The sequence below is a fragment of the Pleurodeles waltl genome, chromosome 7, assembly GCF_031143425.1.
Source record: "Pleurodeles waltl isolate 20211129_DDA chromosome 7, aPleWal1.hap1.20221129, whole genome shotgun sequence".
NCBI classification, from domain to species: Eukaryota; Metazoa; Chordata; class Amphibia; order Caudata; family Salamandridae; genus Pleurodeles; species Pleurodeles waltl.
This window is the reverse complement of record NC_090446.1, coordinates 1,503,642,113-1,503,657,820: the sequence shown is the minus strand read 5'-3', so window position 1 is coordinate 1,503,657,820 and position 15,708 is coordinate 1,503,642,113. Positions and strand designations below refer to the sequence as shown.

The following is a 15,708-nucleotide window of genomic DNA, read 5'->3' as shown; positions in this document are numbered from 1 at the left end:
TGGCATTTGCCTTGTTGTTTGTTAGAATATTTGCAAGCATATTTTGTAAGATTTTTCCTTTGGGTTCCCTAGAAACTAGTGCTGCCTTCTCTCAGGTTGTTTAACACATCTTAATTCCATCTCTGTTTTATTGTAGAGTGGGGTGGCTGTGCTCTCTAACATTAATTATGGCATCAATTCTAGTTGTAGCCCTTCCATAACAAGCATTAGCATATTATTTTGTACATTTTCAATGCAAATTTTCTGTGTTTGGTGTCTTTCGGCTGTATGCATATCTCAAGTGCATTAATAATTTTATACCTTTCTTGGAAGTAGATATTTCTGACATTATATCCACAAATGTTAGAGGTATAATTTGATTAATTAACTAATAATTTGTGTTTAATTCACAATTACAATTTTTAAGTATGTTTTCAATATTCACCTTTTACATGTACATAGTTGCTGTCCTTTTAATGTGCTGCTTTTTTTAAGCTGTTAATTATTTTTGAGATGTGGGTCAGGTTTTTCTTTTTCTGTAGGATATAGGGTTTTTTAATTTTGTTTTTAAATTATTTTTTTGCATTCGTTTGTTTATTAGTTTTATTTTTAATATTTGGATGTTTAGAGTTCTTTAACTTTTAATTATATGGATGTACTTTTTCACAGTGTGTGTTTAGGTTTATGGTTTGGAAGTTGGTCTTTATGGTGAGCAAGATCAATATTTTCATGTGTAATTTTTAAAAAGCAGCTTCAGTTTGGAGACATAAAGAGACAAATTAATATAGTAGTTTATTTTAGGATTAGAGGAAGGTAATTAGTTAAAGTACATTGCTGCAGGCATAAAGCTAGCAAGACCTAACACTCAATCAAATGATTGAACCATTTTTTGCATCCCAAACAATCATTCACAGTATCAGAAATTGACTCTGTAGTTTTGCAGCATGTACAAAGCAAAATAATAAGTAGATGAGTGTCATATTTATTGCGTTGTTTGAAACCTTCACATACAGATCATTTAAGTCAGAAAAAGGTGTAGAGCTACATCTATACTTTCAGAGATCACTTATTATCCCTGGAGGTTGGGTATACTCAGAATACAGCTGAATTCCAGTCTTTCCATGCATGAGTGTTCCTAATTCCAGCCATGGGCTATCTTGGGAAGGAGACAACAGCTTCTGAGAACGTATACATCTGTAGCAGGGCTGCCGTTGAGGACCTGCATCATTAAAGCTTTTTGTTACTTGCCTAGAGACCACCCCACCCAATCCCTAGTGCAGTGAGATGCTACTCATAACCACAGACACCTCGTGGTCAGATACAAATATAAGTAATTTAGGGCCTAATCATGAGTTTGGTGGTCCAAGGAGGATGCCATGGCGGTGGTACCCCCGAGCATATTACGATGTTTCCGCTGGGCTGACTGGCAGGAACATTGTAATACTTTCTCCTGCCAGGCTGATCAGCGGGAACAGCGCTATGATATTGGTCTCTGCTCCTTTAAGGGAGCCAAGGCCAATACCGTAGCACACAGCACCCTAAGAATGTGCACTGTCTGTAAAGCACTCTGAGGGTGCTGGATATGGGGCCCCTGCACAGCCCACGCCATGGGACTGGGCAGTGCAGGGACTTCCCTGTGGCCCCCGGCACTGGCTTTCCGTCAGCCTTCTTGTGGCGGCAGCCCCACCATGAGAAGGCTGGCGGTAAGATGAGTTGTAATCAGCCAGGTGGCTCTAAGTTCAGTGCCACTCTGACTCAGTACAACTCGGACTGCCATCACGTGTCAGGAACCACGGTCCCGGCGCAAATGGCGGTCCCCTGGCGGGCTAGCCCACCAGGGTTGCAATGTGGCAGTCAGACTGCCTGGAGTGTGGTTGTCCAACCGTCACCACAAGTATGGCAGTCCGAGGACCGTCACACTCGTAATGAGGCCCTTTCTCTTTATCTTAAAAGACATGCTGGGACAAATGCATAACAAAATCACATCTGCTTTGGAGATGCTCCACCCTTCAACCACTTACATCCTGTTACAAAATCAAATTTAATGAACAAGTATGAATGGGTTCACAGGAGATTTTTCATTGAAGCCAGGTATGCAGTCTGGAAATGGTACATCAGGTATTTGGCAGGAGGGTAGATGGGTTTTTACCAGCGCATCCTTCAATGTAACATGTCATGAGCAATGGTGGGTCAACTTGCTCAGCTACCTTAATTGATTCACTGCCTGGATGGTGCCTCAGACATACATATTGCAGTCATTAATGCAACAGATTGTGCTACCAGCATGTAGTGCACTAAACCGTTAAAAGGTACATGGGTTTCCACAAGTACTATGTTGACCCTACTGTCTATGGGTTGGGGTGCTGATCTATTTCACCTGGCAAACAGAGTAGTGAAGATTTTGGTAAAAATCTGCTGTGCTTCAAGAATGCTTTGGTGAGATATAAACATCTCTGAACATCTCCATGCTACCTAAGGTTAGGTGAACAGTTTAAGCAGAAACAGCACAATCAGTGCAGCTAAGAGCAGATGTTGCCCCTTGTTGATAGCATTGGCACCACTCCTGGCAGTGCTAGTGTCTCGGGTTGATCTGCTACTCATGCTGTTGCTTAGTGTATTTGTGATTATATGACTGGTGCTGGGGCTACTGCTGGTGCTGAGGTGTATGCTGGGATTGGTGCTGGAACTTGTTCTTCTATTGTGGTCCATCACGGAACTTGTTCCTGCCAAGAAACCTGTGCTTTGATGCATGCTGGGCCTGCTGGTCACACCACTGTCCACACTAGTGATTTTGTCAGTGCCGATGCTGTCATCAGTGCTAGTGTTTTCAGTCCCAAAGCTGTCATCTGTGCTGTCTTCAACAGTAGTGATGGGGCTTGAGCTTGGGCTGGTGTCACCACTTGTGCAGTTAATGTCAATTTTAACTGTTAGTCCTCGTGAGTTCAGGACTGGTGAATTTCTGCAGTAACTTTCACTTGCACATCCAGAGAAGGCTGCTTTGTAGCCCACCATACCTGTATATAGAGATGCAGACATGTTATTACAATGATTCAATAAACAAACCCTCTGCCCCACTGTCAGACAGGTGGGGATATCACAATATGGTGGCTAGTCCTCTATCATATAATCGTAGTCCACAACCCACCTACTCTGGATCTTTCTGTTTGAGCAAGTGGTGCAACAATTCTCTGCCAGAACCTATAACTACAGCACATACCCACATACTCTTCACACATATAATGTTTCTCATTAGACGTGACACAGTGCCACTTTTTGTTGGGCCCATTACAGCTCCATGCAAACTGCCATTCCTGATGTCAGTGTATGGATTTACACAGCCTGGTTGATAGCGCTTCCTGTAGCTGCAACTCATGTATGTGCGGAAAAAACGATTGGTAACTTTTGTTCAAGGTATGGAACAAATCTATGACATGCTCTTGCTGGGACCCAAAGATGAACAGGACTGTGTAATTAATGTAAAAATGTATACCCATGTGTAATGTAAATATCTAATGGCTAACTGCATTTTCTGCTATCTAGCATCACCCAATTACATTTCCCACCCTTCTCACAACTCAGCCCTGCACCCCAACTGTTTTGTGTATGGTTGTGTGTGAGAATATTGCAGACAAAAATCTCATCTGAGATAAATAATGTGTTCTAGAAATTATTTACAATATTATCAACCCATTGTTTGTGCATTTGTAATATTATTTCCAATGCGACAATATTTCTTTCAGATTATATTCTCACAATGATAGTCTGGGACCATGCCTCTCAACAGAACTGTCTGTTATCATAAATAGGTGGTACCTAAAGGCTAGCTATAAACTATATAAAAAGGTACCATAAAGATGCAATACTTGCTCCAAGGGAACTAGTGCCTTTTGTCCTGAGGTTAGATCTGAGCCACAGCCCCATCTTTACCATTACCTGTTGTCACAGTTATGACAAACTGAAGGCACTTGTTCTCCATCCCAGAGCACTCCATGGTCCCTGGGTTTGGGCAGGATCCAGAGTTTTCAGAGAAGCAGGAATCACACATCAGTCCATTCGGCTCAGCTGTTGTTGATGGCACTGGAGATTGAAAGGGAAAGAAAAGGTGAACTTCATATTGTCTGTAAGTGGAAAGACTAAGAGACAACATGGTGGTGCTGAAGCCTGTGTGTGGAGGAAAGCCCTTGCCTTGCATTGAGCCGTTCTGCCCATGATCAGCTAATCCAATCTTTTTCCCTGGTGGCATCAATACCTTCGATCCTACTGGTGGTTCTCCACATTGTGTCTAATTGATCCACCAGTTCACAGCACTGGTGGAGAGCGCAGTGTGTGGTTGCATCACAGTGGTATACAGGATAATGCAGTCTATTCAAGAACACAGCACATGCAGTGCAACATCTCTCCGTTGGGGTTCATGGCTGCCTTGTGTTTAAAGCAGCCCTTGGACCCTGCGCATCACAGTCCCTAATGATTTCAACCATTGCTGGTTCCTAGCCTGCAACAAACCTTGAGCCTATCTTTCACCCAGCAACACTTTGACCCAACTTGAGATGTCTCATTGTGATTTTCTTGTGCACATCCTCTGGCCATCTGTTACTCCCTCCTCTCATTATTGTTGGTAGAAGCCTCCTCTTACTAGGGTCTCCAGACACTAGACCGACAAAAATTTGCAAGGAGGAAGAGGAGAGAACTTTTCAGAACTTTCAGAGACTGTGCCTTGAAATGAAACTGACTATCCTTGAATACACTTCTACCTTTAAGAGTCACATTGTAGGAAAGTAGCCTTTTTTTAGCTTGGTAACCCCCACTTTTGGCATGCTTGTCAGTGTGTTTGACTGTGGCTACTGTAATCCTGCTAACCAGGACCACAGTAGTTATGCTCTCTCCCTTAAATTTAGTTGTTGGTTACTGTTATCACAGTATTTCACCCACAATTGGCACACTGGTGCCCCATGATAAGTCCCTGGTATATGGTACCTAGGTACCCAGGGCATTGGGCTTCCAGGAGATGCCTATGGGCTGCAGCATATATTTTGCCCCCCACATCAATCATGGAATTTGTAAAGCGCACAACTCACCCGTGAGGGTCTCAAGGTGCTGAGGGGGGGAGGGGTGGGGAGGGCTGCCACTGCTCAAACAGCCAAGTCTTGAGAAGTCTCTTGAAGTTACGGAGGTCCATGGTCTGACGCAGGTGGGTGGGAAGAGTGTTCCACGTCTTGGCGGCGAGGTGCGACAATGATCTGCTGCCGATGGTTGTTCTGTGGATGCATGGGATGGTGGCGAGGGCAAGGTCGGGGGAGCGAAGCTGTTGGGTCGAGGTGTAGAAGGAGAGCTGTCTGTTGAGGTATTCTGGTCCCGTGTTGTGCAGTGCAATGTGAGCGTGGGTGAGGAGTTTGAAGTTTATTCTCTTGTTGTAAGGGAGCCAATGCAGGTCTCTCAGGTGGGCTGTGATGTGGCAGTGGCGGGGATGTCCAGGATGAGGTGTGTAGAGGCATTCTGGATGCATTGCTGTCTTTTCTGGAGTTTGCCCGTGGTTCCTGCGTAGAGGGCATTGCCGTAGTCCAATTCGATGCTCACGAGGGCTTGGGTGACTGTTCATCTGGTTTCAGTGGGGATCCATTTGTAGATCTTCTGAAGCATGCGGAGGGTGTTGAAGCAGGAGGAGGCAATGGCATTGACTTTCTGGGTCATAGAGAGTGAGGAGGTTGTGTGTGTGGTCGATTGGTGTTGGTGCGGTTCCTTGTGTGGCAGTCCCACAGGAGTCGTCCCATGCGGAGGGGGTGGGGCCGAAGAGGAGGACCTCAGTCTTGTTGGAATTCAGTTTAACGCAGCTGTTCTTCATTCATTCGGCGATGGCCTTCATTCCTTCGTGGAGGTTGGTCTTGGCGGTGTCCTTGGTGAGGGAGAGGATCAACTGGGTGTCATCGGCGTATGAGATGTTGTTGAGGTTGTTAGATCGGGTGATGTTACCAAGCGGAGCCATGTAGATGTTGAAGAGGGTCACGCTGAGGGACGAACCGTGGGGTATGCCGCAGATGATTTTGGTGGCTTCAGAGTGGAATGGAGGGAGGTGGACTCTCTGAGTTCTGCCGGTGAGAAAGGAGGTGATCCAGTCCAGGGCTGTGACGCAGATTCCTGTGTTGATGAGGCGTATAAGAAGGGTGTGGTGGCAGATGGTGACAAGCGTGGCTGTGAGGTCCAGGAGGATAAGGGCTGTGGTTTTGTTGTTGTCCAGTATGGTTCTGATGTCGTAGGTGGCGGCGATGAGTGCAGTTTTGGTGCTGTGGTTGATGGGGGATCTGGATTAGGATGGATCCAGAGTGCTGTTCTCCTTGAGGAAATGGGTCAGTTGTTTGTTGACAACTTTCTCTATGACTTTTCCCGGGAAGGGGAGCAGGGAGATGGGCTTGAGGTCCATTGGGTCCGCCTTAGGTTTCTTGAGGAGGGCGTTGATCTCACCTCTCCGGGAAGGTGCCGGACTCGAAGGAACTGTTGATGATCTTCCAGAGGGGTGCAATGACAGAACTTGCTTTGTTGAAGATGTGGTGAGGGTAGGGGTCAGATGGTGAGCCCATGCAAAGGCTTCTGCAGGACTGTCATTGCAGCCTGTGTGAAAAAGTGCAAGCACCCTTTCACTGCCATTTTCACTACACCAGGCTACTTTCAAGTCACCCCTATGGTAGGGCTTCTAGCCCAGAGAGCAGGGTGCAAAGTACCTGCTCCATGAAATTCAGGCCCATTTTCCCAGATGTCGTGAGTGAGGGGACACCATTTTACGTGTGTACTTGACATAGGTCACTACTTATGTCCAGCTACATAATGGTAACTCCGAACATAGGCATGTTTGGTATCAAACATGTTGGAATCATACCTCAAGGCTTTTGCAAGCATTTGTTGTATGATTTCATGCACTCTGGTGGCTCCTTAGAGGAGCCCCAGTATTGCCATTACAGCCTTCTCAGGGTTTCCAGGCAGCCCAAACTGCTGCCACCTCCCAGAAAGGTTTCTGCCCTCCTGTTGCTTGAAAAACTCGAGCCCAAGACAGCAGAACAAAATATCCTTTGGGAGAGGAGTATTACACCTTCTCCTTTTGGAAATAGTTGTTACAGGCTTGGGAGGGGTCGCCTCTCCAAGCCACTGGAAATGCTTTGGAGGACACATTTGGTAACCTCCTTGCATAAACCAGTCTACCCCTAGTCTCTGCTCTGGTGCGAAACTGGACAAAGGACTGGACAAAGGAAGGGGTGGTGCTCAGAGCTCTTCCGCAGGGTCCCTGGGTTTTGGTATCTTGGATTCAAGGTTGGCAGGGAACTCTGGGAGCATCTAAGTGACCAGTGCCAGCAGGTGATGTCAGAGCCCCCTCCTGATAAGTGGTCACCCAGCTTTCAGGGCTAATTAGGGTCTCTCTTTTGGGTGGTTCCTCAGATTCGGACTGCAAGACTCCAGCAGGAATCTTCTGCACCCTTCACTTCAACTTCTGACCGAAGAAACTGCATCTAGACTCTTCAGGACCCCACAAGCTGCAACAAAGAAGCAAGACGTCTCCTGCAACATTGTATCTCTGGCTCCTTCCAGCAACTGCAACATTTTCCCAGTAGTGCATTCTCTAAGGACAGGCCGTCTTCAGCCTGCATCAGAAGAAAGAAGGAATCTCGCTTGGAGTGAAGGAGTCACTCTCCTGTATCTGCTGACACCAACTGCAACGACAAATGGCTGCGTGGATCACCTCTCCTGCTGATGTGCATGGATCCTGCATTATGGGTGGTGGACTGAGGGGGTCCTGACAGTCCTCTCTTCCAACTGTCCAACTTTGGTGGAGGTAAGACCTTGCCTCCCCATAGAAGACAGTGCCCCCATGTGTCCTGCATCCTTTGCACACCTGAGACACCTGCATTGGCTCCCAGTCAGCAAAAGGATCACCTTCCGTCTTCTCACCCACGCACACAAAGCCCTCCACAACAAGGGACCGGAATACCTCAACAGACGCCTCAGCTTCTACGTCCCCACCCGCCCCCTCCGCTCCGCTGGCCTCGCACTTGCTGCCGTCCCTCGCACCCGCCGCTCCACGGCGGGTGGGAGATCTTTCTCCTTCCTGGCGGCCAAGACCTGGAACTCCCTCCCCACCAGCCTCAGGACCACCCAGGACCACTCCGCTTTCCGGAGACTCCTAAAGACTTGGCTGTTCGAGCAGCGATAACCCCCCCTTTCCCCCCTAGCGCCTTGAGACCCGCACGGGTGAGAAGCGCGCTTTATAAATGTTAATGATTTGATTTGATTTGATTTGCACCTGCCAAGGCTTGTTGGCATCCTTCCTTCAAGATCTTCATGCTCCTTGAAGCTGCAGCCCCCAGCACTCTATCCTGCCACGCACAGCTCCCTGAGAGGTTCTCCGGCGGCATGGCAGCCTTTCTCGTATTGCTGCGTGGGCCTCTTCTGCAACTTTTCTGTCCCCATCCTGTGGAACTGCTGTGTACGCTGTCTGGTCTTCTGTGGGTTCTCTGTGTCACTGAAGGCCCCCTCTGGGTCCCCCTCCTGGGTAGAGTCCACCTGGTCCATTCTGGTCCTCAGCAGCGTCATATTATGCTATCCGCGAGCTTTGCGTGTGCCAAGGCTGGTTAGTGGAATCCAACAACGCACACCCCACTGCAGTCCTCCATCCATCATGGGACATCACTTGTACCCTCCAGGAACCTGACTTTGTGTTCTTGGGTGGAGGGTTGACACTTCTTCCTCACGGTTATTCTCCTCTTGCACCTTCATCCCAGTGGCTAGGGGCTCCTGCCCTTCCTGGACTCTTCTGTGCTTCTTGAACTTGGTCCCCTTTTTCCACAGGTCTTTTTGTCCAAGAGTTCACTGTTGGTGTTTTGCAGTCTCTTATGGGTTTTTCAATACTCTTCTTTACTTCTCTGTGTGTGTTCTGAGAAACTTACTGTGATTTACTCCTGCCCTCCTGGTCATTGGGGTGGGTTGTGGTACTAACCTTTGGGCTTTCCTACTACTCCCAGCTCCCCTCTACACACTACACTTGCCTAGGTGGGGGCCCGACTTTTGCATTCCACTTTCTTAGTATATGGTTTGTGCTCCCCCTGGGCCCATTTCTAACTATTATGATATTCACTAATTGCACTGTTTTCTAACTGTTTTATGTCTATTTCTGCATACTAGTGTAAATAATTTGTGTATTACCTACCTCCTACGGGAGTGTAATCTCTATGGTATTTTTGGCATTTGTGTCATCAAAATAACTACCTTTATTTTTGTAACACTGAGTGTTTTCATTCATGTGTGTAAGTACTAAGTGTGACCACAGTGGTATTGCATGAGTTTTGCATGTCTCCTAGATAAGACTTGGCTGCTCATCCAGAGTTACCTCTAGAGAGCCTGGTTTCTAGACACTGCCTACACTACACTTATACGGGGATACCTGGACCTTTTATAACATGTAAGTACCATAGGTACTCACCACACACCAGGCCAGCCTCCTACATACATGCTGAGGGTGGCATGGCTGCACCCCATCTTCCCTGCGCTTAGAGGTATTGTCCAGCAGATGATTGACTCTGAACTTCAAACTGCTTTGAAACTTTCCAGATGTACAAAGAACACGTGAATGAAGCAGCAATCTAGCTGCACATATACCTTAAAAACAGTAGATGACACATTAAATGCCCCTGTCCTTTCTAACCTGCAGAAGAGATACGTTCAAAATAGTTATTTTAGGAACAAATTAATAAAGAATTGATTGCGGTAATCCTTTTGAAAATGTAAGCATAATGTTAATGGTTTAAAGTATGCCTATTTATGAATGTATTTGCATTTATAGAGCGCATACCGGCATCGAACCGCTAGAGAGTGAGATGAGCAGAGACAGCAAAACAGAAGAGAACAAAATTACAAGTTTTGAGATGTTTACGAAAAGCTGTATGAACCTCCAGCCTTCTAATGTGTCCTGAAAGAGAAGTCTAAAGCCTAGCTGTAGCAACCGAAAAGGCCCTGTCTCCCCATCTGGCTTTCTTACAGCAGGGGACAAGGACCTTGCGGAGGCCCGGTGATCTTAAAAGGCAGCTAGGAGTGTACCGCCTTATAGTGGATGGAGATATTCAGATCCCTGGGCATGAGGAGCCTTGTGACTAAGACAAAGAGCTTTGAAGGAAATGCGCTTTCTAGTAGGAAGTCAGTGATACTGTTAAAGACTCACACTAGCTGAGGCCGACTTGAATGACCTAAGACTAAGTGACCTGCAGTATTCTGTATGAGTTGGAGCTTATGTAAGGAGCACTGATTAATATTCAGCAGTAATGTATTACAGTAGTCTGGTCTAGAAATGACAAGAGCAAGGATCACAGGCATTCTGAGCTCATTGGGAAGGAGTGGGAAAACTTTCTTTAAAGTTTTATTCATCCAAAAACTACATTATTTTTTCAGTTTTTAAAAGTATTGCCTTATTCAAACCCATTGCTTGTGTGTAAATGTTTCATCAATAATTATATCTATAACTACCGAATGTGACAGATAAAGTGATATTTCCAAATCTATGTTTGTTTATGAATCATCCATATTGTAAGCAACATAGTATTCTTACTCTCAAACCCTTGTTATAATGGTGTTTGCAAGTGGAACTCACTGGCGTGAAAAGGCTAATGCCTTAAGACTCTTAATCAATCTCCTTTCCGAACACCATCACACAGGCTACATGTAAAAACAAGCATTTGCAATGCAAACGGTCTCGCGTTTGCTTGAGCTCAAGCAATTAGCATTGTAAACTCCTAACCGGACTTTTCTTGCCACGTAAATTGAAAATGAAAATAAAACAGTTTCACATAACTAACTGGACTTTTCTTGCCATAGAAACTGAAAAGTAAAAGTTTCACATAAGCGAGCTGACGGCCGCCATCAGTGCAAAGCAGACACACAAACGGAAATAACAGTTCACTCATAGTGAAACCTATAGACAAAAGTGCAATTATCTACATAACCTGCAAAAGTGCAATTAACTATGTAACAGGGTCGATGTCATGCAAAGCGCTGGACTTCTGCCAAGCGAGATCGCGCTGCGAAAAAAGAGAAAAAGTAGTCCACAAACCGGACGGAAAACAGCGAGCCTTGTATGTTTTCAGTACTTGCCCGCTGCACTCGAGGAGGGCTAATCACTGGAAAAGGCATGACGTATGCATGCCTTCCACTAATGAAAGCAAGCAGATTTTAAAAGGCAAGCCCACGAACCAATGAAAGACACTGACGTGACATGGGTGTGGTTTGAAGCCCAAAGAGAGATAACAACACGTTACGGAGCGCTTTGCGCTCGCCCGTATCACAGCCTGTCTTCAGCATTTAGACATGGTATAAGAAACCTGAAGGTTACTATGGCAAAATACCACTCCTTTCTTACGAGACACTTAAATACTCCTTTAGAGAGACAGAGCCAATGCTTAACACTAGTTTCTTTTTGTATGCCTTGCCCATTCAAAGTTACCCAGTCATGACTGCAGCTACAATCACACAAGCAGTTATTTGCTGCTTGGTTGTTGCTTCAGTCACATTCTTTATATGAAAAGCATGCATGTCTTCACATTAATTTGTTACTTCAACCTGTGGTGAGATCTCCCATTGTTTTTTTTTTTCTATAACCACATAGCTTGTTTATAAACACTTGCTCGCTATTTTTCAGTCATTCATGTTCACATCACAACTGGAAAAAAGTGACAAAATAATCTAGAGATGTGCATGTTTTTCATTTCAAGTAGGAAACTGCATCAACAATAAAACATTATTCAACTGGATACGTGATTATTGCTGCAGTCACCTGTGGCTCACTTTTACTGACCAAGCAGTGCAGGATGAAGGTGCTAGCTCATCAGCAGAGATGGTGGGTTGTTCATAATGTAAATAAAGTTATGGTACCCCTCTCTCAAGGCTTTAGAGAACTTCTCACATTTGTGAAAGTGAAAGCTAGAGTGAAAAAATGCCAGTCTCCTCCTCCAGCCTGCCTTTTGGCATCGTAACCAAACCAATCCTTCACAAAAAAAATCAATCTGTGTTAATTTATCACGAGCCTCTGTGCTAAACTGCTTGAAAATCAATCAATCAATCAATCAGGGTTTTTATAAAGCACGACTACTGACCCGTGAGGATCTCAAGACACTGAGGAGGGTGGACCTGCAGATTAGTTGAAGACCCAGTTCTTGAGGTCCTTCCTAAATTGTAGCAGCGATGCTACGAGAAGGATCTTCCTCCAGCCATGGTCTTGCGGGCCGTGGGATGGTGGCCACAGCTAGTTGGGCGAAGCGGAGATGTCTGGTGGGATGGTATAAGGAGAGGTGGTGGTTGAGGTATGCAGGTCTGGCATTGTGGAGGGCTTTGTAGGCATGTGTGAGGAGCTTGAAGGTAATTCTTTTGTTAATAGGTAGCCAGTGAAGGTTTCTCAGGTGACCGGTGATGTGGCTGCGGCTAGTTCAGGATGAGTCTTGCAGAGGCGTTCTGGATGTTCTATAGTTTCTTTAGGAGTTTCTGGGTGATGCCAGCATACAGTGTGTTGCTGAACTTGAGACTGCTGCTGAGGAGCACATGGGTGACCGTTTTTTCTGAATTTGGTGGGGATCCACTTGAAGATCTTTCAAAGCAGGTGGAGTGTATGGAAGCAGGAGGACAAAACAGTGTTGATTTGGCGTTTCATTGAGGATGAGGAGTCCAGGATGATGCTGAGGTTTCATCTGTGGGTGTGGGGAGGGGGTTCCAAGTGCTGTGGACTATCGGGAGGCGTCCCAGGCGGAGGGGCTGGAGCCCAGGATGAGGACTTCGGTTTAGTCTGAGTTAAGCTTGAGGCACCTGTCCTTCATCCAGGTGGCGACTGCCCTAATCCCATTGTGAAGTTGCTCTTGGTGGTTGTGGGTTCATCTGTGAGGGTGAGAGTCAGCTAGGTGTTGTCGGCATAGAAGACGATGTTGAGTTTGTGGCTTTTTATGAAGGCTGCAAGCAGGGCTATGTAGATGTTGAAGAGGGTGGGGCTCAGGAATGATCCCTGAGGCATTCCGCAGCTGATCTCTGTGGGTTCTGAGTTGAACAGAGGAAGTCTAATTCTCTGTGTTCGGACCGGTGAGGAAGGAGCGGATTCATTTTAGGGCATTGTAAGGAATGCCGGCATCATGGAGTCTTGCGTGGAGGGTGTATTGGGAGACAGTGTCGAAGGTGGCTGAGAGGTCCAAGAGGATGCGGGCAGCAGTTTCGCCTTGGTCGAGGAGTATGCGGATGTCCTTTGTAGCAGCGAGGAGCGCAGTCTCTGTGCTGTGGTTGCTTCTGAAGTCAGATTGGGAGACGTCTAGGATGTTGCTCATTTTGATGAACTCAAAGAGTTGGGTAATGATGGCTTTCTTGATGAGTTTGGCTGGGAAGGGGAGCATTGAGATGGGTCTGCAGGTCTTTTGGTTTGTCAGGTTGGTAGAGGTTGATTTTCAGCAGGGGTTGATTTTCAAACGCACGTTTGTATACAGCGTTTGTAATTACAGCAAGGAAATATAAGCAAAACTGTCTCACATTACGTTTAGTTTAAAAAACAGACTTGCTGACGTTGTTCTCGTGAGCCGTTGAGGAACAACACTGGGGCAAGCATTAGGCCACACAAACGATTGTCAGCGCAGCGCTCTGTATGCGCGCGAGTCGTTAGAAGGAGTGCAAGGATTTTATGAGGTTTTGTTAGAACGAGGAAATGCCTGAGGCGGCATAAACAAGTAAAAAGCAACTGACCTGATTAAAAGGCGCCTAACGTGCCACTGCTTTAAGGAACCCATCGATGAGGAATTTAAAGAACAAGGAAAAGTGGCACTCTCACTAAAGCTTAGTCTCACATCATAGTGATAAACAAAGGACTATTCTCAACTCTCATTTCATATTTTTGAACAAAGGACTGATAATTTTAGGTAGGATCTGCAGTCATTAATGACAGTAAAAATAGGACTATTTATATAATATCGTTTGAAGTTAATGCAAGTTAATTTTTAACTGATTATTTATTTACATTATTGCATTAGCATTATTGCATTGCATTATTAGATTGTCATTAAGTTATCATCTAGTTATATATACATATATTTATTTTTATATAAAGTATATTTGGCTAAAATTGGTATTTAAGGCTATATTTGAATGAAGAAAAATGGCAGAACAATCTATGTCCTCACCACCACCATTCCTTTCAACACCTGGGAATCCACCTATTCCTTGGCAACAATGGAAAAAGATTTTCATAACATATTTGTTAGCAATTGGATGAGACCGATATGGACCACCTAGATGTCAAGCCATTTTATTACATCACTTAGGAGTTGAGGGCAGGAGGATTTCAGAGGACCTACCAGAACTATCCCTAGAAATGGGTGATGGTCAACCTACCAATGTGTTTGATACGTCAAGGCAAATGTTAGACATTCAATTTACTCCTAAAACAAACTTAGTTCTAGAACGCTATACATTTTTTTCAAGAGTACAAAGGGAGGATGAAGATATTGCATCATTTGTAGCAGTGTTGAGAGGCCTCGTACTATCTTGTCAATTTGAACACTTAAATGATTCTTCAATAAGAGATCAAATTGCAAGGTGTGCACACAGCAAGAAGGTAAAAGGAAAATAATTGATGAAAGATCCCAAATTAGAAGACACTATAGAAATAGTTAAAGGAATGGAACATACAGCAGTGTGGTTACAAGAAATAAGATGTAAACAAATATGATGCAATAAATTAAATTAAAAATGACAATGGGAAGGAAACAACTAAAGAGAGGAATAAATATGTGTAGGAAACTAAGGAAACAACCAAGGTCAGGATACAATTGAAGCAAAAAACCTTTGGATGGAGGGAAGTGAAATGTTTTCATTGTAGTGCTACAGGTCATATTGCATCCAGTAAAATGCGTGTAGTAAAGAATGGAATTTGTAGAAATTGTGGCAAAAGAGGGCATTTTGCCAAAGTATGCAAACCACAAATTGACTCAAGAGGTAATAAAAGGATACAAGTAGTAGACCAGGAAGGTCAAGATGAGTGTAGAAGTATTCATGAGGTGATTTTAAATGTAGATCAATCAAAGTAAATTGATCAATGTAGGGAAGAGATGACTATAGAAATGCAAGGAGTTAATCCAGAGAGTACTGACAAATTTGAAATCCCCATTGTAAAGTTTTTTTTAATGGTGCACCCATTAAGGTGTTAATAGACTCAGGAAGCTTATTCACCCTTATATCAAAGGAAACATATGAAGCCAAATGTGTGGGAATGCAAAATGCCCAGTTAAGTCAAAGCAGATATAAGGGTTGTAGGATATTCAGGAAAGAAAATAACGATTTAAGAAATTATATGGATGATGATTACTTTTAGGAACAGATCTGTGATTGGAAGAATATATATTACAGATTATGGTTCATATTTGTTGGGTGGCATCATCAGAAAGATTTATGTCTAATAATAAACCCAAATGCAAAAGAACTGGTTATGTTAGCAGAAAAAGAGTCTATGGGAGAAGTAATTGAAGGATGTTGTAACAAATGTGGATGAAAAATATCCAAAAGTATTTTCTAATAGTCTGGCGTTGTTGAAGGGTTTTTATTATAAAATAATATTAAAGGAAGGGGCAAAGCCAGTAATCCACAAAGTAAGAAATATCCCTAATTTGATGTGAGAACCCTTAAAACAAGAATTGGATAAGCTGCTGGAACAAGACATTATTGAACCTACTGAAGCCTCTG

General features: G+C 44.5%; 1 protein-coding gene across 1 annotated transcript in view; it reads right to left on the bottom strand.

The window, feature by feature from the left end:
• Window positions 1-249: 249 nt before the first annotated feature.
• Window positions 250-15,708, bottom strand: part of LOC138247449 (phospholipase A2 inhibitor NAI-like) — a 69,280-nt gene continuing 53,821 nt past the window's right edge. The window contains exons 4-5 of the mRNA XM_069202075.1: window positions 3,913-4,056; window positions 250-2,993 (exon numbers count right to left, since the gene is read on the bottom strand). Of these exons, the coding sequence (XP_069058176.1) occupies window positions 2,458-2,993; window positions 3,913-4,056 (680 nt within the window). The 3' untranslated portion in view covers window positions 250-2,457. The remainder of the gene's footprint in view (window positions 2,994-3,912; window positions 4,057-15,708) is intronic.